The sequence below is a fragment of the Neoarius graeffei genome, chromosome 7 (assembly GCF_027579695.1).
Source record: "Neoarius graeffei isolate fNeoGra1 chromosome 7, fNeoGra1.pri, whole genome shotgun sequence".
In the NCBI taxonomy this organism is placed as follows: domain Eukaryota; kingdom Metazoa; phylum Chordata; class Actinopteri; order Siluriformes; family Ariidae; genus Neoarius; species Neoarius graeffei.
The window spans coordinates 31325639-31352781 of NC_083575.1; the positions used below are offsets into that span (position 1 = coordinate 31325639).

At 41.0% G+C, this 27143-nt stretch overlaps 1 protein-coding gene across 8 annotated transcripts in view; it reads left to right on the forward strand.

Moving 5' to 3' along the window:
• The window catches only part of arid4b (AT-rich interaction domain 4B), a 201151-nt gene that overhangs the window by 107607 nt on the left and 66401 nt on the right, over nt 1-27143 (forward strand). For 7 of the 8 annotated variants that reach the window (XM_060925500.1, XM_060925499.1, XM_060925501.1 and 4 more), the window contains 4 exons: nt 563-642; nt 6935-7011; nt 8392-8540; nt 12525-12597. In XM_060925500.1, coding sequence (XP_060781483.1) covers nt 563-642; nt 6935-7011; nt 8392-8540; nt 12525-12597 — 379 coding nt within the window. The remainder of the gene's footprint in view (nt 1-562; nt 643-6934; nt 7012-8391; nt 8541-12524; nt 12598-27143) is intronic. The other variant, XM_060925505.1, reaches the window with a different exon arrangement.

Here is a 27143-nt window from a genome sequence, read left to right on the forward strand (position 1 = left end):
GCTTTTATGTTGGGGCAGTCCCAGAAAACATGGTGGTGGTTTGCACATTGATGGCCACATTGTCTCCAGCAAACAGGGATAATGTCACTGAATTTGCATTTCTGATGTGGTGTTATAAAATATCTGATTAAGTTTTTCCAGTTAAATTCCCTCCAGTTCATTGAACTGGTGCATTTCCATTGAAATTTCCATATTTTTTCCCATTCTTCATCTGTTATTTCAGTCCCTGATTCGGTTTCCCATTTTGCTTTGATATATGATGTGGAGCGTGTATTGAGTCCTAACAAGCAGTTATATGTAGCTGATATAATACCTTTATTAAGAGTTGCCTTGTATGTTCCTCTGAACAATTCTAGCAGGTTGTGTTTTTCTTTTGTAAAGTTCATTAACTGACCTTTTGAAATTTTGGGCTATTTCTGAGATGCTCACAAAAGTGAAAATGAAAATATGGATAATTAAACACTTCTTATTCCCAGAGAATTTCAGAGAATTTTGAATTCTGTCCCCTCTTCTTTTCATCTCTTTCCTCATAGGTTCTTTCTGTTCTTTTCTATCATTAAAGGTTATCTCTCCAGATTGTCATGAGGATGTCATGATGAAAAAAGACTGTGTGTTTGTCCGCTCCTTCAAGGATGGGAAGTTGTGAGTAGCATTTGTGTTTTTTTTGTTTTGTTTTTTGTTTTGTTTGTTTTTTTAAATAATTGTCAGTATTTAATCACCTTTAGAAATCAATGAATGTGATTGTGTCCGTTACATTCTGTATAAGCAGTGGGACTGTGACTGCTTTCAAGTTGTTGTAGAAGTTTATACGTATGAGCTTGAGGTAGTAATTATGACATGCTATGTGTTCAAGTGGTCTTGGTTAGGGCAAAATGGACAGTGTGAAAAAACTTTGCTTTTATTTTTGTATCAGAAGTTTATTTTGCATTACTGAAAGAAAATAAAGAACTTACTATTCATATTGGAGGACACAGTGGTTTCACACACTAGTGACACACACCAAACTAGCAAGGCCAGGGCTCATAGAACAATGCGAGTTCCCAAGTAGTAATTAAAATATTTGTGGTGGAGTTCATGTGTTTACATTATAATTATATTTCCAACTGGAATTCGACACAGCATGTGGGCAACCTTGCCGAATCTTAATTGCACTGAAATTATTGGCAAACACTTATTTTGAGAATGCTAAAAAGGATAACTAGTTGTCCCTTCAGGGTTCCTACACAGTATTGAAAAGTATGGAATTTGATTTTAGTAATTTCCAGGTCTGGATAAGAATGGAAAATAGTATGGAAAAATATTTCTGTTTCCAGACTATTGCCCCTACTTTCATCTCATCTCATCTCATTATCTCTAGCCGCTTTATCCTTCTACAGGGTCGCAGGCAAGCTGGAGCCTATCCCAGCTGACTACGGGCGAAAGGCGGGGTACACCCTGGACAAGTCGCCAGGCCATCACAGTTGCCCCTACTTTGTTTTCTAAAATATAATATTAAGCCAGAATGTTCAAACCAGCGTGAGTTTGAAGTCATTGAATTTAAGCAAGGCAAGACATGCGCGCGATATGTTGGAGGTGATTTCTGTGGCATCTGCCATCAGTGAACTATCTGAAGTTAGCACATTGGGCTACGTCGTACCAATGCAGAACTAAAAACAATCATCATCAACGCACATTACAACACTAAAAATGTACAGTAAGAATAGGTAACTGCAAGTTTTCTGAGAGCTGGCAAGTTTTGCTGGTGTCGTGGGGCTGCCCCCAGGTGTGAATGATGGCAAATATTGTGTGTATGTGAGAGAGAACATAGTTGCCCTGACTTATTTGTGTGAGGCGCACTCGCACAAGACCTCTTGGCCTGATATCTGTCTTACTACCATGTTTTATCTTCATATTTGAGCGTGAGTATGGATGTCTGTCACTCAGCCAGTGTTTGCAGCAGGATGCAACTTGCTTCCTCTGTGTTTCCATTACTTACATACATGCCAACTCTACCGATTCACATGGTAGTCTACTGCTTTTGACAGGTGAATACCGCCTACTGCAGTGTTTCTCAGCCACTGAGCTGCAAAGCACCATCTAGTGGGCTGCAATTGTCTCCCCCCCCCCCCCCCCCCCCCCCCAAGTTGAAGCTAATTTTTACTCATAGTAGGGTACAGTTGCTGGGTTGCATCAGACATCACATCCACCTCATTAAGCTATTGTCACACTACAGCTTGTGATGCTTTGCGATGGGTTATCGATGAAAATGAGGCATTTTGGTGGCAATGCATGGCGATGTACACATGAGCTAAAAGTTGTGGTCACACAGCAGGTGAACCTTTGACTGTCACACCTTTTGCGCACTTGAGTCTGGTGCAGCTCGAGCAGCTACACATGCTCACGGAGCGCGTTGTGCACGCTTTTGGGACCCAGTCGTTATGGGAAACACCTGATACTCATTTGAGCGCAATCAGCACACGCAGATATGGACGCTGTTTTCACAGAGGCTTTACGAAGTATTATCACAGTCACGTTTGTTTCAAGCCATATTTATAACACTGTTTAAATGCTCTGCTTTATGATTCTGATTTGCTTTCGTTTGGGTTTCATTTTTGTAAACATCACACCTGCTAATAAACACTCTCTTCCTGCACTTAGATCTGTCTACTGCCATCTACCTTGTCATGTCTTGATCCCCAGATCTTTAACCCAGCCACATATAAAGTTGTACGCCTCCATGCTCTTCCAGGTTTTCATCTGTTTGTCCATGTAGAATGATGTCTGCAGCACCAGGTAGTTTGAGATGTCGGGGAACTCAACGGATGGATACTTTTTCCAACTCATAGGAAAAATCCTTCTTTGTTAGCGTGTAAGGATCCATCCCATTGAGTGGTTTCTATATCCACTTCTTTTGAGTGTGTACTGCTTGGTTTTAATAACTTGCTTGTTTGCTGAACACAAACATGGCAATAAGTTCTTGTGTTAATGGACCCGACTCCACTTTTGGATCATTAATCCCTTTTGACTGAGAATGCCCTGCGTGCATGGGTTTATGTTGGCTTCTGGCACATCCATACAGTTTTAAATACAATACCTACAATTAAAAACAGTTTGTTTTTATTGCATTTATTTAATTCCTGGGCTCCCATCTGTAACAAGGAGTGATGTTGCAGCCCATTAATACACTTTACAATAGATTATTAGATTCTAATAGAATAGATGAGCCAAAATAATTGGGGATCTTTTCGTTACAAGTATGAATAAGTGGGCCTCAAAGCAGAAAAGGTTGACTGACCTACCAATTTTAGTTCTAAAAACTACCGCATTGCAAAATAATCAGTGAACACTCACTGATCCTGAATCCTGAATAATCAGGATTCGCTCTTCTGATCTCGCTTCAGCTGTTTTTGGCACATGGTATGTCAGTCCGATTTCCTGATCAATTTTCTTCAAATATGGCACTCAGAATACAGGAGAATGCACCGTTTTTTCCCAAAAAAATTTTTCCAGAGGAGCATATCCCCCGCTTTTCATTCTCTGGGGGTTGACGTGTGTGTGTGTGTGTGTGTGTGTGTGTGTGTGTGTGTGTGTGTGTGTGTGTGAGACATAAAAACACAAAGGAGGAGTGTTTTAAACTTTTTATGGCCAATGATTTGACATTTTCTCAGTTCTATGTTAAGTTTTCAAAATGCATTATTTTAATGTATGATTGTTAATGGCGGCACGGTGGTGTAGTGGTTAGCGCTGTCGCCTCACAGCAAGAAGGTCCTGGGTTCGAGCCCCGGGGCCGGCGAGGGCCTTTCTGTGTGGAGTTTGCATGTTCTCCCCGTGTCCGTGTGGGTTTCCTCCGGGTGCTCCGGTTTCCCCCACAGTCCAAAGACATGCAGGTTAGGTTAACTGGTGACTCTAAATTGACCGTAGGTGTGAATGTGAGTGTGAATGGTTGTCTGTGTCTATGTGTCAGCCCTGTGATGACCTGGCAACTTGTCCAGGGTGTACCCCGCCTTTCGCCCGTAGTCAGCTGGGATAGGCTCCAGCTTGCCTGCGACCCTGTAGAAGGATAAAGCGGCTAGAGATAATGAGATGAGATGAGATGATTGTTAATTATTATTATTTGACTTTATTTATAGTTCTTTGTTGAACAGTGTGTTAGTGTTTACAGTAAACAGTTTTACTCTAAACATCAATGAAGCAAAGTCAGTGGACGTGTGTTCCCTTTTCTTTTGATGAGTTGTACATCAACATCCCTCCTGTTACTGTTACAGGTAGAAGGTATCAGTTTAGTTTTTCCAGTTTAGATGGCAAAAACAGAATGACACTGCATTGTTTTAGCTTTGCAGCTTGAATAAAATGCTGTACATTGAACTTGTCTGGGTTTGGTTTTAACTGAATTGTATGAGCTACAGTACTGTACAGTGCCACTAGAAATTTTGGGCCTGATGAAAGAATATAATATTAGCAATTACTTGCTTGCTTCTGGCAATTATTTGGCAACATAAGGCTTACATACTCACAATGTAACATACATATTGACAGTTGGATTTTAAAATAATTTATTTAAATAATAAACATCTAGTTATTTGTTCTCTGGTGTCAAATATGGTCTGAAAAATGTACCATGAAGTATGAAATTTTGAAATGGAAAATGTGTAGGAATCCTATGTTTCTCAGTTTGTTGTAGGATAAATATAAGTATATATCCACATTCAAGAATATGTTGTAGCCATGTGATTGATGAAGCTAAGTTATTTGTGTATGGCAAGGTAACGCAAATGGTTGATGGAACATTACATCACTGGTCAGGATAACCTTAATTAAGCAGAGAGCAGATGTGCGAGCAAAGATAAATCTCAAGGATTTAACTAGCCAAAACAAATAGCAATCAGAACAGCCTGTACCATTTTCAATCATGCCAAACAGATATCTCCATCACGGACAAATCAAAGGTAGAGTTGTTTGGCCACAATACTGTAAGAGTACACTTGTGTGGCGCAGACCAAAGACAGCTTTTCAAGAGAAGAACCTCATACCAACTGTGTGAAGCATGGTGGTGGAAATGTTATGGTTTGAGGTTGGTTCACTGCCTCAGGGACTAGGAAGCTTGCATTCATTGATTCAGCTGTGAATTCTGAACCATATCAAAGTGCTTGAAGATAATATGAGGCCATCTGTTGAAAAGTTGAACCAGAGGTAGCAAATCCACCAAGGAGTGGTTCAAAAAGAAGAAATGGAGGGTTATGGAATGGCCTAATCAAAGCCTAGATTTGAACACCATTTAAATGTTGTGGGGAGATTTGAAAAGGGTAGTACATGCAAGAAAACCCTCACACATCTTGCAACTTGAGGAATTTTGCATGGAAGAGTGGTCAAAATTTCAGTAAGCCAATGTCAGAGACTGGTGGACAATTATGTAAAATGCCTACAAGAAGTTATTTTTGTTTAAAAGGGCAATACCCTTGTTGTTTTGTTCAAGTATATCACTTTATCTGTAGGCACTGTATTAAAAGGGTGAAATGTTTGCTTGTTTAAATATATTAAGAAGTCTACAGCCCCATTTCCAAAAAAGTTGGGACACTACATAAAAACAATGTGATAACTTGCAAATCATGGAAACCCTATATCCATCCATCCATTATCTGTAGTTGCTTATCCTGTTCTACAGGGTCGCAGGCAAGCTGGAGCCTATCCCAGCTGACTATGGGCAAGAGGCAGGGTACACCCTGGACAAGTCGCCAGGTTATCGCAGGGCTGACACAGAGACAAACAGCCATTCACACGCTCATTCACGCCTACGGTCAATTTTGAGCCACCAATTAGCCTAACCTGCATGTCTTTGGACTGTGGGGGAAACGGGAGCACCCGGAGGAAACCCATGCAGACAGGGGGAGAACATGCAAACTCCACACAGAAAGGCCCTTGCCAGCCGCTGGGCTCGAACCCAGGATCTTCTTGCTGTGAGGTGACAGGGAAACCCTATATTTCATTGAAAATAGTACAAAGACAATATATCAAATGTTGAAACTGAGAAATGTTATTGTTTTTTTTTTTTTTTAATATATGGTTATTTTGAACCAAATTAGTGTGGTGGTTGTTGTTGTTGTTGTTGTTGTTGTTTTAAGCATTACACAACTTTTCAGTCTTTTGTTGCCCCTGTCCCAACTTTTCTGAAACGTTGCTGACATCAAATTCAAAATGAGCATATATTTTTCCAAAAACAAAAAAATGTCTCAGGTTCAGCATTCAATATGTTGTCTTTGTACTATTTTCAATGAAATATAGGGCTTCAATGATTTTGCAAATTATCGCATTCTGTTTTGCACAGTTTACACAGTGTCCCAACTTCTTTGGAATTGGGGTTGTACAGTTTCCATGGGATGTAGTTATTTTTTCACATGACTGTACCTATGTGCAACATAAGTGACTAAAAACTAAAGGTATAGTGGATGCAGTGTTCATTTATTTTGCTGAGGTATATGGATGGGGAACTGTCCATTTTTGTTGCTGAGCTACATTAATGCAGTAGAACATCAGGATAATAAAAAAGACTAAAATAGCCATGTATTAATTTAAACACAGCTTGTCTGAATTTGACTCCCAGTAACATTTCAGAATATTACCACACAAAATCTATCTTCAGTATTTCTAATATTAACTTATAAAGTAAATAAATGAAACAAAAGGATATTGTAAGTTTCACTCGTGACCCTGTTTGTGAATCAGTTGACTACACCTGACCCCCAGTTTGTAAACCCCTGGCCTCAAGTTTATATGAGGACACGATTATAAACTTTTTGCATTATTAAAGCTGTTCATTATTAACTTTCAGTAATTGTTCCTGTTTGCTCTGAAGGGCTAGCAGAGCCATGATTATTTCAGGATGGAGGTCTGTTGACCGTCTGTCAGAGAAAAAAAAAAATCTTTATTGTGGTAAAAATTTTTTTTTTTGGCCTTTCAGTCACATGGTTCTGCGGAAAGACATAAAGGAACTTGATGGTGATATGGATCAAAAAGCAGACGCCAGCCTCAAGCCAGGTGTGTATTTACATTGTTCACACAGTTACCCTTTCCACTGACATAGTGCTAGTGAGTGAATTCAGAGAAATGGTGAATGTTTTCAGAGCTGGATTCTAATTCCCACTGATGTGAAAAGAGAACAGTTGTATCATAGAGGGTTTTTTCTGAGGCATGGAACAGCAGCTATTGCTTTTCGCTGTTAATTTCAAAGAATAAGCTGCTAATAACGCAGTCAATAAAATTAGTAATGTAGCTCCTAATCAGTGTGCTTGTATGACAGTGTAGAGCTACCTTTTTCAGAGCATGATAAAAATGTCCAAAATGGCACCAGAACCAACTACTTGAAAAAAGGGCTTTGTAGTGCTTCAGTGTGCTGGCAGTGTTTTTCACAGGTCTGACAAAAAAAACGATACTGGGAAGGCAAATGTATGGTGGCCTGGGAAAACCCTTTGCATAATGATATTTTTGACATTTTGTACTATGTAGAGACTACAGAATTTAGTTATCCTCTTTAAACTATAAACCATATCAACCACAATTATTAGACAAAATATTCATACAGTCATGGGGGAAAAAGAAAGCATACCCTTGTTCAATTCGATGTTTTTATTCATCAGGGCCTAAATAACAATGAGGACATTGACTTATGCACAGCTCTCTTAAGATCCCACATAGCATATTAGTGGGGTTAAGGCCTGTGTGAAGCTTAATTTTGTTTGAAGCTGATGAAATCTTGATGTGCATACAAAGCCCAGTAAGAGGAGGAATTTTGAAAATTTATGACTTTTCCCATTTCAAACATAGAAATGTTTTATCCCATCATAGAACAATCCGATGCATTTACAGTATACAGTAGTTTTAGCATTTGTGTGCTCAGAAAATGTCCTAACAGGTGACTATTCATTCCACCACGCAGTGTTATGACATTTAGAATATTATTCTTTGTTTTATGTCTAAATAGCATTTTTGGTTTTATTGTAAAAAGCAATACACATAACAAACCATCTGTCAATATTTTATATAAATAAATGCCCTTGTGTTTGGATACTACTGTCTCTGCTACCGTCCCTGCTACCATCACTGCTGGCTTGCTAATCAGTTATGCATGTTTGTCCATTTCATGAGGGAACCTGATATTTACTTTCAGACAGGAAAAACTGCATCACAGTGAGCCAACCTGGTATAAATATTTAATGGTGCAAACCATACTCGGTTATGAATCTAGGTTGCAGTTGATTAGTCAGGTTGTTTATAACTGTGTTCAGTGTTGATGTATTTGTTTTTGTTCAGTATGGTATTGCTGATATGGACAGTCTCTGAAATAGCATGGCCTACATGATGACTTGGTGGCCTTCACTGATCCATTAATCATGTACATGCGTGCATTGGTTTAATTAGCGCTGAATGCGGCATGGGATTTCCAGTGCAATGGTACTGTGCCTTGTGCATGGAAGACTGAGGTCAAGGACGAAAGTTCCAGCAGTGAAGAAAACGATGAGGAGGAAGAGGAGGTGCCAGAGGATGGTGGCAGCAGTGAGGAAGAAGAGGTAAGAATATCCAAATAACCAAAGACACAGACATAGTACACTGAAACCCTGCTATAACTAACACCATTGGGGATGTCCAAATAGTTCATTATACTGAAAAGGTAGTAATACTGAAATGGACCCACTTGTCACAAGCATGCACACACACACACACACACACACACACACACACACACACACACACACACACACACACACAAATCACATTATATATGAAATTTTAGGTACATTCTCCTTATCACGAATTTCTCCTTCCGAGTCCCTATCACAGTTCATGGACTGAGTTAAAGGATCCTGAACAGAGGAGGTGATTTCTTTGCCTGTAATGGAAATGGAGGCGGTTACTGGTGTATCGTTGTCAGTATCCACCTACTGACTTGCAATGTTTTTGAAATCTTTACCATTCAGTTCATTCATGTGTTGCAAATCACGACTGATGTCATTTATGTTGTGCCACGGGGCTAGGGGGGTATAAAAACGCTGTCAGTATGCTTTAACGAGGTGTTAAGTTTACGGTATCAGCAGTCATTTCGTTCTTTTACTGATCATTTGATCACAGTTCTCGATAATTGTTAGTGATTGACACCTAATCTAGGCTACTGAAGCCTTTGTTTTATGGCTGTAACACGTATTGTTAACTTGACTGCAGACTTGATTTCTTATTGCTCATCTCTGGTGGGTAGAGGAATGCATGGCTCAGTGTGTCATGTAAGCAGGCAAATGACAGATGTAATTGCAGGAAGAGTGTTTATTCACAAACAGGCAGGCATGCAGTTCAAAAATGTAAGACAAAGCCAGGGTTGTGAAACAGGCTTTATTCAAGCAAAAAACAAACAGAATGGCAGAGGCAAAGATGCAAGGCAGAGTCCAAATACACAAAACAAAGCCAAAACCAGAAAGGCAATACACAGATACAAGGCTTGTTAATATGAGACACTAACTACAGCACGTATACTTTGCCAAGTCTGTGTGTTTAGAGAGTCCTTATAAGCATGCGCTGTGATTGCACTCTAATCTGGAACAGGTGCATGGTAATTAGTTCCAATGGCGCTGGGCGTGCGCTGCATGCAAACTTAGTTCATTACATGTGAAAGTTCGTAGTAAAATAATTCGTTATAGCGGGGTTGTAGTGAACATGTATACCCACACATGACATACACACATCTGTCTTACTATCTTTCTGAAGACCTTCCATTGACATGATTATTAATGCTATGTCTTCACCTAAACCTAACCTTAAACTTAGTAATAAAACTTTTGCCTTTTTTTTTTTTTTTTAAATGACAACTACTTTCCTTGTGGGGACCATCCAAATGTCCTCACAAGGTCAAAATTGTCAAAGGGGGACATTTGGTCCTTGATGGTATATAAATGCACACTCTCAAACAAACAAACAAACAATTAAACGTGTGTGTACATACATGCATGCAGCTCTGGCAAAAATTAAGAGACCACTGCAAAATGATCAGTTTCTCTGGTTTTAATATCTGTAGGTATGTGTTTGAGGAACATGAACATTTTTATTTTATTCCATAAACTTTCCCCCAAAATTCCACATAAAAATCTCACTTGGAGCATTTAACTGCAGAAAATGACAACGGATCAAAATAGCAAAAAAGATGAAGGGTTTTCAGACCTTGAATAATACAGAGAAATCAAGATGATGTTCAATTTTACACAGCACAATACTAATGTTTGAACTTAGGATGAGTTCAGAAATAAATATTTGGTGAAATATCCCTGACATTTAATCACAGTTTACATGCATCTTTGCATGCTCTCCACCAGTCTTTTATGTTGCTTTTGGATGACTTTATTCCATTCCTGGCGCAAAAATTCAATCAGCTCGGCTTTGTTTGATGGCTTGTGACCATCCAGCTTCCTCTTGATCACAATCCAGAGGTTGTCAGTGGGGTTGAGGTCTGGAGATTGGGCTGGCCATGACAGGGTCTTGATTTTGTGCTCCTCCATCCACACCTTGATTAACCTGTCTGTGTGGCACAGAGCATTGTCCTGATGGAAAACCCTCAGAGTTAGGGAACGTTGTCAGAGCAGAAGGAAGCAAGTTTTCTTCCAGGATAACCTTGTGTACATGGCTTGATTCATGTGTCTTTCACAAACAAAAATCTTCCCCATTCCAGCCTTGCGGAAGCACCCCTAGATCATCACCAGTCCGCCACCAAATTTCACAATGGGTGCAAGACATTGTGGCTTGTAGGCCTCTCCAGGTCTCCTGTCAAACCAATAGATGAGCAGGTGATGGGAAAGGCTGAAAATTGGAGTCATCAGAGATGACGACTTTACTCCAGTCCTCTACGGTCCAATCCTTATGATCTTTAGCAAACCTCAGCCTGGCTCTTCTTTTGGTACTCATTAACGAAGGGCTCTTTTTTAGCTTTTCATGAGTTCAATTTGATGTATGCATATTAGACGTTATGTATTGTGTGACAATCTCGTGACATTTAAGAGAGCCAGTAGTGATTTCTGGTGACTCCTGGCAACACTGGATTTGCATTTAGAATCTCTTGTCAACTTTCATGATGAAGTTCATAGGGTTGTCACTGCCAGTGAAGCAAGCCATCATTAGGGGGATGTAAAAAGTCTACACATCTGTTTAATATTGCAGGCTTTTGTCAAATAAAAATTAACAAAAGATAACTCAAAATATTTGACATGATTTTTCAGGTAATATAGCAACCAACCAAAATCAAGTAGAAAACAAATAAAACATGTTATGAAAAATTTTAAAGAAAAAACTTGCAATAATCCAGTTGCACAAGTGTGCATGCCCCTGCACTGAGACTTAAAACATCTTTTCTTTGCAATACAGCACCAAGTCTTTTTGGGTAAGAGTGTACCAACTTTGTACATCTTGATTTGGCCATTTTATTCCACTCTTCCTTGCAAAAATGCTCCAGATCTATCAAATTGTGAAGACGACATCTGTGCACAGCCTGCTTCAAGTCATTCCACAGGTTTTCAATAGAATTTAGATCTGGTCTCTTATTGGGCCATTCTAAAGCATTGATGTCATCTTTTGAAGCCATTCCTTTGTTGAATTGGATCTATACTTTTGGTCATTGTCATGCTGGAAATTGAAATTTTTCTTCAGCTGTCTAACAGAGGTCTGCCATTTTTGTGCCAAAATAGATTGGTATTTGGAGCTATTCATCATTCCCTCTATCTTGACCAGAGCCCTAGTCCCAGTTGAAGAGAAGCAGCCCCATAGCATTGTAGTGTTCTTTTGGTGATAAACTGCCTTGTTTTTGCATCAAACATATCTTTCATCATTATGCCCAAAAAGTTCTATTTTGATCTCATCAGACCCTAACATGTTTTGGCACATAGTATGGATAGGGTGATTTTGACCATGAGATCTTATAAATGCCTTATAAGCTCTTTATGGACAATGGCTTCAGTTGTCAAAACTGAAGGAATATGTAAAAAAAAAAAAAATCCTTGATAAGCAGCTGATCTTTATTTGGGGTGAATCAGAATGACTTTATTGATTTGGTTGCTCTATCACATTAAAGGGAGAAATTGTGGTGGTGGTGATGATGATAATTTATTATTAATTTATTTTTAACATCACAAGACCCTCCCATTTTAATAGGGGTTTGTAGACTTTTTACATCCACTGTATCTATCCCTTGGAAAGCGTGGCCCTCTGGTGTGCATCCCCAATTGATAGAGCCACTGAATTTCCTGTAGAGCAATGAAGGCATGTTTATATGTTTTTTATAATTTCTCTAGCTGTGACGTATTGTTAATGATGTATCCTTTATTCAAAATCAATACTGACTGGAGAAAATTGTGAAATGTTGCATAATATAAAGCAATTAATGGCTGTCTATTTTTTCTGGTAGTTGTGCCCTCCTGAAAACTCTCATCTGAAGTGGGACATAAGTTGATTCAAAAAGTCTGTTCTACTCTTTCTCTCAAGTCACTCACTTTTATTGAATTAATTTATTTTCCAATGTCCAGGAGGAGGTGGAACCCTTCCCAGAGGAGAGAGAGAATTTCCTCCAGCAGCTTTACAAATTCATGGAGGACAGAGGTAAAACACGTTCAGTGACTGCTGTCTTAATAAAAGGTGTATTGCAGTCTACTTCAAAATATTGGAATGACAAAGACTATTCCTTTGTTTTTTGCTCGACACTGATAACATTTGAGTTTAAAATCAAAAGATGAATATGAGATTAGATAACAATGTCAGCTTTCATTTTGTGATACAACCCCAATTCCAAAAGAGTTGGGATGCTGTGTAAACTGTAAATAAGAACAGAATGCAATCATTTGCAAATCAAGCCCTATATTTCACTGAAAATAGTACAAAGACAACATATCAAATGTTGAAATTGAAAAATTTTATAATTTTTTGAAAAATATATGCTCATTTTGGGGCGGCACGGTGGTGTAGTGGTTAGCACTGTCGCCTCACAGCAAGAAGGTCTGGGTTCGAGCCCCGTGGCCGGCGAGGGTCTTTCTGTGCAGAGTTTGCATGTTCTCCCCGTGTCCGCGTGGGTTTCCTCCGGGTGCTCTGGTTTCCCCCACAGTCCAAAGACATGCAGGTTAGGTTAACTGGTGACTCTAAATTGACTGTAGGTGTGAATGTGAGTGTGAATGGTTGTCTGTGTGTATGTGTCAGCCCTGTGATGACCTGGCGACTTGTCCAGGGTGTACCCTGCCTTTCGCCCGTAGTCAGCTGGGATAGGCTCCAGCTTGCCTGCGACTCTGTAGAACAGGATAAAGCAGCTAGAAATAATGAGATGAGATGCTCATTTTGAATTTGATGTCAATAATACGTTTAAAAAAAAAAGTTGGGACAGGGGCATGTTTACCACTGTGTTGCATTACCTTTACTTTTAACAACACTCTGTAAACATTTGGGAACTGAGGAGACCAGTTGCTGTAGTTTTAAAAGAGAAATGTTGTCCCACTCTTGCCTGATATACAGTTTCAGTTGCTCAAAAGTTTGGGGTCTCCTTTGTCATATTTTGCACTTCATAATGCACCAAATGTTTTAAATGGTTGACAGGTCTGGACTGCAGACAGGCCAGTTTAACCCCTGGACTCTTACTATGGAGCCATGCAGTTTTAATATGTGCAGAAAGCAGTTTGGCATTTTCTTGCTGAAAGAAGGAAGGCCTTCCCTGAAAAAGATTTTGTCTGGATGGCAGCATATTGCTCTGAAATCTGTATAGATCATTCAGCATTAATGATGCCTTCCCAGATGTACAAACTACCCATTTCATGTGTACCCTCATACCATCACAGATGCTGACTTTTGAACTGTGCACTGATGATAAGCCCAATGCTCCCTCTCCTCTTGAGTCTGGAGGATGTAGTGTCCATTATTTCTAAAAAGAATTTCTAATTTTGATTCATCAGACATCGGGACAGTTTTCCACTTCACCTCAGTCCATTATAAAGAGCTCGGGCGCAGAGAAGGTGGCAGTGTTTCTGGATATTGTTTATATATGTTTTTCCAAGCTGATGGAAGTGTGCCTCAGTTGTTCCAGTCCACAAGAGGGATTCAAAATCCAACCCATCCATGTCTCGCCCCATCTCCTTTCTTAGTAACAAAGAGCTCGGGCCCAGAGAATGTGGTGGTGTTTCTGGATATTGATTATATATAGTTTTTAACTTGCATTTGTGGATGTAGTAATGAACTGTTTTCACAGGCGATGGTCTTCTGAAGTGTTCCTGAGCCCATACAGTGATTTCCACTACAGACACGTGTCTGCTTTTAATGCAGTATTGCCTGAGGGCCTGAAGATCACAGGCATCCAATGTCAGTTTTCAGCCTTGTCTCTTGCATACAGAGATTTTCAACACTTTTTGTTGCCAACTCGGAGTCTTTCACTTCATGTTTGGGGGACTTTGTATTCTTCCATGCAAAAGGCTTCCCAGTTCTGTGAGATTCTTGGACCATCTTGCTCTTTTGCAGTGCTCTTTAGAGGTCTGTCCACTGTGACTGCAGTGCCTTATGTACCCTCTGCATCGCTTCTCACCTCACTAAGGAACAATGTCCCTTCAACACCACTGTTTTGGAGAGCAGAGGATCACATGACTGCTGGGTGGAGCCGTGGAACCAGCCTCAGTTGATGCCTGTTAAGCAGCGCCTCTCCTCACCCTCCAGCAGATCACAAGAGTGTATAAGAAGGCACCACCAATGCAGGTCAGTTGAGTTCTGGTACTGCACTGCTGCTCTTTTCTTTCCTCTCTCTCGATACAGGCCACATTGCTAATGATGAAGACAAGGAATTTTGCCGCACATGAGCACCTTGTAGAACACCCAGTAAATTGCTGTCTGCTTCTGCCAAGGTCTGAAGCCTCTCTCAGATTCCTCCTGGGCCCTCCACAGCCTTCTCGTGACATCTGTCCGATCAGCTCACCCTTTCATGCCTGCACTACACCACCCCACAGCTACACTCGGCGTGCTTTTCTTGCACCTGAATCCCCAAGTCAGTGTCTCTTTTCAGTTCCCAGCTTAATCGTTCTTGATACCCTGGTGGTGAATTTGTGCCTGGAACATGGCAGCCCCAACCTTACCACATAATGGAATCCTTCCTTCAACACTTTCTCAAAGCCAACCTCCACTAGCAGCACATCACAAAAGAGCTGGTTCCAGGTCTACAAGCAACCACTGGGCCACTTTCTCTCCACCTCCTCAACCCATGTCAGTAAGCCATGTGCCTACTCACCAAGCTAATTACCTCAGACAATGTGCAGGGATTTCTCTGTGTTTAAACAGATGGCATACAGGGAGGGTTGGCCAGAAGAAAAATGTGTCCAAAGCCTAGGAGAGCACCCAAAAAAGCTCAGGAGGAAATGGTCCACCCAGCCTGGAGTTCTCTGCTTAGACAGAGCTCAACAAAAGCCCATGGAGGACACAGCAGCAGGTGAGTGAAGCACCCTGGCTAACCCACTATCCCACATGCATACACAAGTACCCAGAGAGGGAAAGTTCGGCTGGGGGCAGAAGGAGGACGACAAGCTCAAACATTGTTGGGGACAGGTGTGTCTGGTCGAGGGCAAGGACTGAAATCCTGGATAAGGCGCTTCTCATCGTCTACTTCCTGATTCACGAGGGCCTACTGTACTACCACATTCAGCAATGTGGCCAGCCTACTGACCTCCTTGTGGTCCCCCATTCAAAGGTTGATATTATGTGCCTTGTACACACCTGTCCTCTTGGGGGCCACCTGGTTACCCATAACATTTTTGAAGCTCCATGACTGGTTTCACTGGCCTGTTATGAAAGCAGAGGTCAAAAACTTGTGCAAACACTGCCCTCAATGCCAGTGCACCGCCCCACAGAAGCCTGCCCTGGCCCCCTTCATTTCCCTGCCTGTCATTGAGGTCCTGTTTGAGAGCGTGGGTATGGATCTCATGTGTCCCCTCCCAAAATCTACAAGGGGCACTAATTCATCCTGGTCATTGTTGACTATGCCAGATGCTACCCCAAGAGACTCCTTCTTGCAGAAGGAAACATCCAAGAATATAGTCCGTGACCAGCTCCCTGGCAAAGCTACACCATTCATGTTTGGATTAACGAAGGATGTGTGCCAGTTGTTGCAGGTGTGGACCTCTGTATACCACACCCAGACAGATGGCCTTGTCAAACATTTTAATCAGACCCTGAAGAGGCTACTGTGGTGAATCTTTGACAAAGAGGATTGAAACTGGGACTTCCTCCTGTCTTACATCTTATTTACCATCAGAGAGATACCATTTACCATGAGCCCCTTCAAGCTCATGTTTGGGAGCTGGCTGCAGGGCCTGCTTAACATAGTGAAGGAAGCCTGGGAGGCAGGAGATACAAACTTGAATAGCCAAAGTGCTTCCCATGAACTGCCAGCACACCTTCGATGCCCAGGCCAAGTAGAACCGGTTCTACAATCACCTGGCCAAGTCCCAGGAGTTCTAGCCAGGTGAGGTGCTTTTACTGCTCCTGACCGCCAACTATAAATTTCTTGCTCACTGGCAGGGGCATTACACCATCATGGAACGCATGTGCCTGGTCAACTACTGCCTGCAACTTTACCATGTTAATCTGTTGAAACACTGGATCAAATCCCTACCATCCCTGTCAGGGTTCACCTCTGTTCCTGCAGGTTCACCAGGGCATACCTTGATTCAGCAAGGAGAAGACCTCACACCAGCTCAATGCCAAGATCTCAATTAGCTGGTGGAACAATTCCAAGATGTCTTCTCAGCTGAACCAGGACGAACCAACCTGATTCGACAGGAGGTGAAACCTCCCCCCATCCCCAGACTCTCCATCCGACAATGCTCCTACTGCATTTCAGAGGCCCATCAGAAGGCTGTTGAGGAGGAGGTAACATATATTCTGGAAGATGGCATCATCGAAGAGTCCACCAGCCCCTGGTGCAGCCCTATGGAGGCAGTGCCCAAGCCAGACGGGTCAGTCAGGATCTGCAATGATTTCTGCCATTTAAACCAGATCAGAGTTCAACAGCTACCCCTTGCCTAAAGTGGACGACCTCATTGACCAGTTTGGGAGGGCCCAGTTCATATCCACACTTGACCTGATGAAAGGGTTTTAGCAAGTGGCCCTAGCACCTGAAGCAAAACCCAAAACCACCTTTGACACAATCTCTGGCCACTGGTAGTACCAGGTTCTCTCCTTTGGCCTTCACAGGGCCCCATGACATTTCAGAGGCTAATGGATATTGTGCTGTGTCCCCATCACACCCTTGCAGCCGCCTACCTGGATGATGCCATGGTCCATTCATCCACCTGGGCTAAGTACTTCAGTACCTCCCTGAGATGGAATAACACATTCAGGATCAACATCAACACACCAAGTATGTGCCTTTCTATGGTTGGCTGGCTACTGCCTGTATTTTGTACCCAACTTCTTTTTAGCTTTTCCCCTCTCAGACCTCACCAAGAAGGGATGCCCAGAGAAGGTGAAGTGGACACCTGGAGCAGAGCAGGTGTTCCAGGTCCTGAAGTAGGCCCTCACCAGCATGCCAGTCCTCCGCAACCCCAACTATGACATACCATTCATTGTCCAGACTGATGCCTCAGAGATGGGCCTGGGTGCCATGCTCTCAAGTCTTTGAAAGTGAGGAGCATCCCATGCTAGATGTGAGTAGAAGGCTGACCCTTCCCAAGCGGCACTACGCCGCTATTGAAGGAGAATCCCTAACCATTAAATGGGCAGTAGAAGAGCCAAGTTACTATCTTGTTGGTCCCCAATTCACTCTAGTAACTGATCACAAACCACTTCAATGGATGAGCAAAGCAAAGAACTCCAATACTCATATCACCTGGTGGTTTCGATCTCTGCAGGACCTCTCTTTCAGGATATGACCATGGGCAGGGGCACAGTACAGGAATGCCAATGACCTCTCAAGAAGACAAACTCTCTGACATGAACTCTGGCTCAGAGCTGGGGTGGGATTACAGTGGCGCCACATATAGCCTCTGCATCGCTCCTCACTGTGCCACTGTTTTGGAGAGTAGAGTGGCGCGTGACTGTACGGAAGCAGCCTCAGCTGACACCTGTTAAGCGGTGCCTCTCCTTACTCTCCAGCAGATCACAGAAGATGTAAGAAGCCGCTGCCACCACCAATGCAGTTCACGTGTGTTTTGGCACAGCACTGCTGCTCATGCTGTGCTCTTCTCTCCTCTCTCTCAACACAGGCCACATTGTCAACAATGAAGATGAGGAACTTTGCCTCCCATGAGCACTACATTAAGCACCCAGGGAATTCCTGTCTGCTTCTGCCAAGGTCTGAAGTGTCTCTCAAATTCCTTCAGGGCTCTCCATGGCCTTCTCTTGACACCTGTCTGACCAGCTCACTCCTCCATGCCTGCACTATACCACCTCACAGCCACAGTGTCTCATTCTCCAATCTTTATTAAATAAAAGCACTTTACTAGCGCATCTATTCTGGTCCTGCCCAATTCTGCATAGTTTCTGGACTGCAATCTTTAAGTGGCTTTCGCTAACCTATTCTATAGACATTCAGCCTAACCATGACTTGGCCATCTTTGGATGCTCTGCAGTGTTTATTGAGCTACCACACAACATGCAGATAGCTTGGCAGACAGGAATGGTGGTGGCTAAGAAACTCATTCTTCTGACCTGGAAGTCCACTTCTCCACCTAGTTTTACACACTGGCTGAAGGAAATGTTGTCCATTATACAGATGGAAAAACTCCGTCTCCACCAACACGAAGCAGATTTGTGAGAACATGGGGACCTTTTTTGGTACAGTGTCACATCACCTAATAACCACAGGAACTTTGACTTATCTGGCTATATAAATATGTAGTATGGTGTCTGATTGGATTCACTTATTCATGTAATTTTACCTTGCTATGGAGATACTGATATTGTGACAACTGTCTGAATAGAATAGCTATCTTTTGAGTTGTCTGGCAGCCCTCTTCTTTTTTTTTTTTTTTTTGCCTGCTTTTTGTTCTGGTCTTGTCACTGTCCCCCCCCCCCGTATGTCCTGTTATTGTCTTTGTCAAAACTTGTAAACTATAAATAAAGTATTTTAAAAAAATAAAAGCACTTTTTTTGCACCTGAATCCCCAGGTCAGTGTCTGTATTTCCAGCTTACTCACATTTTTGCTACACCACAGATTTTTGAGGCTCACTCACAGATTTTTGATGATGCTTAGGTTGGGGAAATGTGAGGACCATGGTAAAACCTTCAGCTTGTGCCTCCTGAGGTATTCCATTGTGGATTTTGAGGTGTTTTTTTTTTTTTTTTTAGATTATTATCCATCATCTTCAGCTTTTTTTATAGACATGTTTGCTTCCAAAATTTGCTGGTATTTAATTGAATTCACTTTTCCCTCTACCACTGAAGTGTTCCTCATGTCACTGGCTGTAACACAAGCCCAAAGCATAATCAATCAAGCCAACCTGTGCTTGACAGTTGAAGAGGTGTAATTTTCATGAAATTCTGTACCCTTTTTTCCTCTAAAAATACCTTTCCTCACTGCAGTTCTTGTAAGTTCATCAGTTCACAGGGCACCTATCCATCCATTATCCATAACCGCTTATCCTGTGCAGTGTCACGGGCAAGCTGGAGCCTATCCCAGCTGACTATGGCCGAGAGGTGGGGTACACCCTGGACAAGTCGTCAGGTCATTGCAAGGCTGACACATAAACAACCATTCACACTCTCACTTACAGTCAATTTAGTGCCACCAGTTAGCCTAACCTGCATGTCTTTGAACTGTGGGGGAAACTGGTGCACCCGGAGGAGACCCACACAGTCATGGGGAGAACATGCGAACTCCACACAGAAAGCCCCCCATCGGCCACTGGGCTTGAACCCAGAACCTTCTTGCTGTGAGGCGACAGTGCTAACCACTACACCACTGTGCCGACCCCAAGTTGACCACCATTCCTGTTAACTACCATTCCTGTTAAAGGACATGGGACATGAAACATAAATGCACACTATATCAGTTTCTTTCCATTAAAAATATGAAATAATTGCATCAACAAATACAAAATTATCTATTAAATTCAGCAAAATCGTTATATTCGTGATGATTATATGGCATTTCTGCTCGAGCTCCGATATGCATATTTTACAACCGGAAGAGCCGCTGTCACGTGATCATACGTCACAAAAACTTTCGGGTACAGCACAAGCGGGTAGATGAATATGGAGGAGTGTGAATCGTGATGATGACGAATGCGACAAAATAGTTTTTGTGTCTTGGATGACAAGAAAATTGTTTCGTTTTTAGAGTGTTTAACGTACATTGAACATCATGGTGTATTGCGACCTCCCAGTCAGTCAGACGCGCTGTTACTCCTGTTAGCAATGTAGCTAGGCTCAGCATGGCCAATGGTATTTTTTGGGGCTGTAGTTAGATGCGACCAAACTCTTCCACGTTTTTCCTATTTACATAGGTTTATATGACCAGTGACATGAAACAAAGTTCAGTTACACAAATTGAAACGTGGCGATTTTCTATGCTATGGAAAGTCCGCACTATAATGACAGGCGTACTAACACCTTCTGCGCGCTTCGACAGCACATTGATACCTTCACTCGGAGTTGTACCATTATTTTTTAGACAGGGCAGACGGACCAGGGCATTCGCCCACCTGGCCGTGCCCGACGAGGAGCGCTCTCGGCCGGCTTGGGAGGCAGACGGCAGCCCCTCCTGGAAGTGTGGTTTTACCATGGGCCTCATGCGGTAAGGATTAGTATTATAATTTTGGGTGTATCAATTATTGATTATCATAATTCTGACTCGTTTCGCCATTTTGAATGTTTTCATCTCGGACTCTGGAAGCATTGTATCTCAATCAATCTCGAAAAATATCAGCAAAAAAAAACTAGCTTGCAACGGACTTTAGCTAGGTCTATGATGAACTTTCAATGTATGATACAAAAATAATACTTCTTTCAACAGATCATTAGCCTTTGAGCAGAATTGTTTTTAACTTACCAGGATGTGTTATCGAGCCGACCGCTTTCAGTTTCATGGGGATTGAATGAACTCTCACTCTCAGAATCATCTGACCCGTCAGAGTAAAGACAAGATCTATGTTCATGTGAATTTTCAGCTGTCGGTTCGAATTGATAGGGTCTAACTTCACATCTCTGTGAAACATCGGGAATGTCACTGTCGATGGTGTCCATTTTGGTAACCTGTTTACATTAGATACCCAAGCGCTGGCTCCTTGAAAAGTTTTTGTGACGTCACGGGTCACGTGACCGCTTAGCTAATTAACGAATCATTGTTTTACGCTGATGTATAAAAAAGTTGAATAATGTGATGATTTTCACATTTTTGACGCCCTGCAGTGATTTAGATGGCATTTCTTATGTCCTTTATACATAATTATACCCAGAAAAAAATCCATGTCCCATGTCCTTTAACTACATTATGAACTGAGAAAATGGCTACCTGAAAACAGTTTGCTATCGTCTTATAGATAGTTTTCACTGACGTCACGGCATTCCGGGGAACGCCCTCCAGCCGCCATCTTGTGGGGCAAACAAAACGGACCATCACCATTACCGGCTACGTTATCTCGGACGAATTTATGAAGTTATATAGTCAGTTTTCTAAAATAAAGATCAATGTTGGCAAAATCAAGCAAACAAAAGTATATAGATACATTAGACGACATCTCACGACAATGGTATGCAGCCAAACTGGCCTTGATTGGGGGAATTGACCCCTACGAAGTGGACAAAGATGCATTTTCAAGTGACTATACAGGGCTTCCAAAGCCTGAAACTGACTTCATCAAACTTTAAAGGCCGTCTGATATATACAACTTTATATATTCACAGCGCGCCTTTTGTCGGATGCCGCCTTTTTCACGGCTGAATCGCGCAGATCCGATTTTTATTTTTTTTTAGGGGGGGCGTTGGAGTGTCTGATTGTAATTTCAAAGTAAATTCTGTATTAAAATTACTAAATAAGCAAATCCACTACAGTCCATGAAACAGGAAGTATAAGGATGAGAAAAAAACAGTTTAAATCGCAAAGCTGCGCACATTTGCGCAGTCCTGCACACCGCTCGGGCTGCGCAAATGTGCACAGCTTTCTGATTTAAACTGTTTTTTTCTCATCCTTATACTTCCTGTTTCATGGACTGTAACGGATTTGCTTATTTAGTAATTTTAATACAGAATTTACTTTGAAATTATAATCAGACACTCCAACGCGCCCCCCCCCCCAAAAAGAAAATCGGATCTGCGCGATTCAGGCGGCATCCGCCAAAAGGCACGCTGTTTGCATCCCAAACACAAATCAAATCATACAGAATAGACCTAAAATGTTTTTCAAAAATGACCCTTGCGTGAGTGAAGTGACTAGTGTCAAATAGAAACGTGACAAACGAGCGATATTAAGTGTACATTACAATGTAAACATACACTCAGCGGTTCCAGTTAGGCAGTCTCCAGAGATTGTTTACATGATGTTTTGGTTTCCAAAAACAAACTTAAACACAATTGATTGTTTATTTAAACAACTTACCACTTATAAAATGATCGGAGCAGACTTTGCTGTGTCTGGAAGGCTGATAATCCTTGCGGTTGATTCTCGCAAGCCATAGATTTCTCCTTTGTATGCTGAGTTTCTTTGTTTGCTCTCCTTCGTGCTCTCATACAGTGGGAATTCCATAAAAGCTCCGCTTGACTTCATCATCTGACCTATTACGACAGCTGTGAATACAACAGGTGTGCACCATTGCTAGCTTTAAATAGCCTGCTTGGGTTCTTTTGAAGACTTTGTACTCGCGCGTTACAATGTGTGCTCAGTGACCCGTACGGTAAGCTTGACCTGCAAGATGGCCGCCACTAGGGAATCCCCGACTCTGTGACGTCATGTGAAAACTATCTATAGCCTTCTCCTGCATTGTGGACATTGATTGTTTTAATTTTCAGAGTGCTGGGTAGGTACTCAGACGAGCTGATGGCTACTGATTGTTGGGACAAGGTTTGAGGAGTGAGGGCATTTATAAATCTTTGAAATTTGTATCACCTAGACTTCCCTAATGATTATGGGAACAAGCCATAGCCCAAACAAGCTAATTAAGGTTAGAGATCCTGGTAAAAGTTATCAGAGCTCAAATCTTTTGGGGGTGCTCAGACTTTTGCATGGTGCTCCTTTTCTTTTTTCACTCTAAAATTGTACAAAAAAAAAAAAAAACTAATCTGCAAAAATTGTTGAAGAGAATGTTTCAACTTTAACTCCAAAAGGCATAAAGTTAATCTTCTATTCATAGTAATAGAAATTTTGACCGGGGTGTCAAAACTTGTGTATGCCACTGCACGTAACACAGGTCCTGATGTTGACAATGCAACATACTGACTCATAAAAATTACTGTTTGCACAAGCATGACCATGCTCCACACTGTTTATTCGCAACAGAATCAGTCTCAGAACTCTTTGATCTCACCGTGCGTATGTATGTGTATATACACACACACACACACATACACATATATATATATATATATATATATATATATATATATATATATATATATATATATACACACACACTTTTTATATATATATATATATATATATATATATATATATATATATATATATATATATATATATATGGTTTTGTTTTTTTTTTTAAATCATGAAACGTCACAAAATTAAGGTAACAATAGGCTAACAGCTCAATAACATCCGATGATATCAAATGAATAACACTAAATGAAAATGAACACTAAACCAGAGATAGTACAGTAAATTCATCTTCCTATCTCTCTTACTAAATACACAAACACTAACACAACAAAGTTCGCATTGCTTGTCGCGTTGCTGTGATGTTTCTCTCCCTCCTGATTAAATGGACAGTGACTCGAAAATCACTAAAATACATGAATACTAAATGAACAGTTTGCTCTGATGGCGCAGTTCACATTGTGCCCAGCTTTCCGATTTAAACTGTTTTTTTCTCATCCTTATACTTCCTGTTTCATGGACTGTAACGGATTTGCTTATTTAGTAATTTTAATACAGAATTTACTTTGAAATTATAATCAGACACTCCAACGCCCCCCCCCCCCCCCTAAAAAAAAAAAATCGGCCGTGAAAAAGGCAGCATCCGCCAAAAGGCGCGCTGTTTGCATCCCTGCATAGAACCTAAAGATATTATCTACAATGTATCTATTTGCTGGGGACGTTCGTGAACATCAAAGCTGCCACTTCGGGTCATTTTGAAAGTGAGTGCAATGTAGACCATAGAAAACTGTGTCACAACATGCCTGTCATGTCAACTTTTTTTTTGGTTTGTTTGTTTTATTGACGGGGTTGTCCCCGAGGATTTTTTTTCAGCAGAGATAAAAACCAGAGGGGGGGGGGATGATCCCCACCATCGCACCCAGTATGTATATATATATGTATGTGTGTGTGTGTGTGTGTGTGTGTGTGTATATATATATATATATATATATATATATATATATAAATATAATATAATATTGTGTGTATGTGTGTGTAATGTAATATATATATATATATATATATATATATATATATATATATATATATATATATATATATATATATGAGTGATTCCACGCTTATGGGCTTATGGGTACTGAAATGGGGACATGAACTTATTCACCTAAAACCATTTCTTTTTTTACCATCAGGTCACAAAACATGTAATCTTTAATGAATGATATGTTAAAAGATAACTTTAATTTTCTGAGATGTAATAAAAACATTTATATGCCAAAGTCAAGCCTATGAGTTCCAAAATGATGTCTTTTACATTACTTCTGTTACGATTGTCCATCTCGCGTCTGTTACAAATTAATTACAATCTAGCTATATACCATGTTAATCTTGTTGAAAGAATGTGTATGTTTATTCTACTACACATGTTTATTAATTATATTTGTTAAAACATCACCTTCCTATGTTTCAAAAAGTAATTCTACATTGTTAAAATTGAGAATATATATGTCCACAACACTTCTGTTACATTCTGACTTTGGCATATAAATATGTTTTTATTACATCTCAGAAAATTAAAGTTATCTTTTAACATATCATTCATTAAAGATTACATGTTTTGTGACCTGATGGTAAAAAAAAAGAAATGGTTTTAGGTGAATTTTTAAAAATAAGTTCATGTCCCCATTTCAGTACCCATAAGCGTGGAATCACTCATATATATATATATATATATATATATATATATATGCGCACACACACACACAGACCCTTTCCAAAACATTTGAATATCATGGAAAAGTTGTTTAATTTCCATAATTCCATTCAAAAAGTTAAACTTTCATAGATTATAGATTCAGGGCCCACAATTTAAACGATTTCAAGTATTTATTTGTTTATTTTTACATAATTTGGGCTTCCAGCTCATGAAACCCACAAAAACAGGAATTCAAAAAATTAGAATACTGTGAACAAATCACCATTTACTTCTCAGTTTTTGCGGAAAAAAAAGAAAGAAATTAGGATCACATCAAATCAATCAAAATATGGTACTTTCAAAACGATAATCAATCTTCAATACTTGGTTGGGAATCCCTTTGCCTTAATCACTGCCTCGATGTGACGTGGCATTGAGGCAATCAGCCTGTGGCATTGCCTGGGAGTTATGGAAGCTCAGATTTCCTTGATGCTTGCTGTCAGCTCTTCTTTGTTGTTGGGTCTGGTGCCCCTCGTTTTCCTCTTGACAAGACCCCATAGATTCTCAATGGGGTTTGGGTCCGGCGAGTTGGCTGGCCCGTCAAGCACTGTGATCAGACCAGGTTTTGGTGCTTCTGGCAGTATGGGCAGGGGCCAGGTCCTGCTGGAAGATGAAATCTGCATCTCCATACAGATCCTCAGCAGAAGGAATCATGAAGTCCTCTAAAACATTCTGGTAGACTGTTACGGTGACCTTGGATTTAAGAAAGCAGTTTACCAACACCTGCACCAGACATTGCACCCCAAATCATGACTGACTGTGGATATTTCACACTGGACCTCAAGCAGCTTGGGTTCTGTTCCTCACTCGTCTTCCTTCAAATCCTTGGACCTTGATTCCCGAATGAAAGGCACACTTTACTTTCATCAGAAAAGAGGACCTTGGACCACTGGCCAACAGTCCAGTCCTCCTTCTCCTTGGCCCAGTTGAGATGCTTCCTACGTTGGCTCAGGTTCAGAAGTGGCTTGACCCGAGGAACCCGACAGTTGTAGCCCATCTTCCGGATGCGTCTGAATGTGGTGGGTTTTGAAGCTGTGACTCCCGCCTCATTCCACTCTTTCTGGATCTCTGCTAGATTCTTGAATCTTCTCGGTTTTGATAATCTGCTGAAGCCCACGGTCATCTCTCTTTGCTGGTGCATCTTCTCCTGCCACATTTTGCCCTTCCACTAGACTTTCCATTGATATGCTTGGACACAGCAGTCTGTGAACAGCCAGCCTCCTTAGCTATGAACTTTTGTGGCTTACCCATCCTATGGAGGGTATCAATGATGGTCTTCTGGCCAGTTGTCAAGTCTGCAGTCTTCCCCATATTGAAGAAATTTAATGACACCTGGGGAAACCTGTGCAGGTGCTTTGAGTTTAGTAGATGATTAGTGTGTGACACTCAGTTTAAAACATTCATGCCCTGCAAAATTTGGGCTGATTTGTTCACAGTATTCAAATTTTTTGAATTCCTGTTTTTCATGGGTTTTATGAGCTGGAAGCCCAAATTATGTAAAAATAAACAAATAAATACTTGAAATCGTTTAAATTGTGGGCCCTGAATCTATAATCTATGAAAGTTTAACTTTTTGAATGGAATTATGGAAATTAAACAACTTTTCCATGATATTCTAATTTTTTGGAAAGTGTGTGTGTGTATACACACTGTTGCATCTCCAAAAATTGGAGAAATGCATCCAGTCTAATTGGAAGAAGCTTCATCATGCAGCAAGACAATGACCCAAAGTACCCTGCCAATATAACACAGGGTTTTATCAGAGATAAAAAGTGGAAGTTTTTAGACTAGCCAACACATTCACCTGATCTTGACCTCCTTGAGCATGCATTTCACCTCCCAAAGAGGAGACTAAAGGAGCCATATTCTAAGTTAACACATCAAGATGT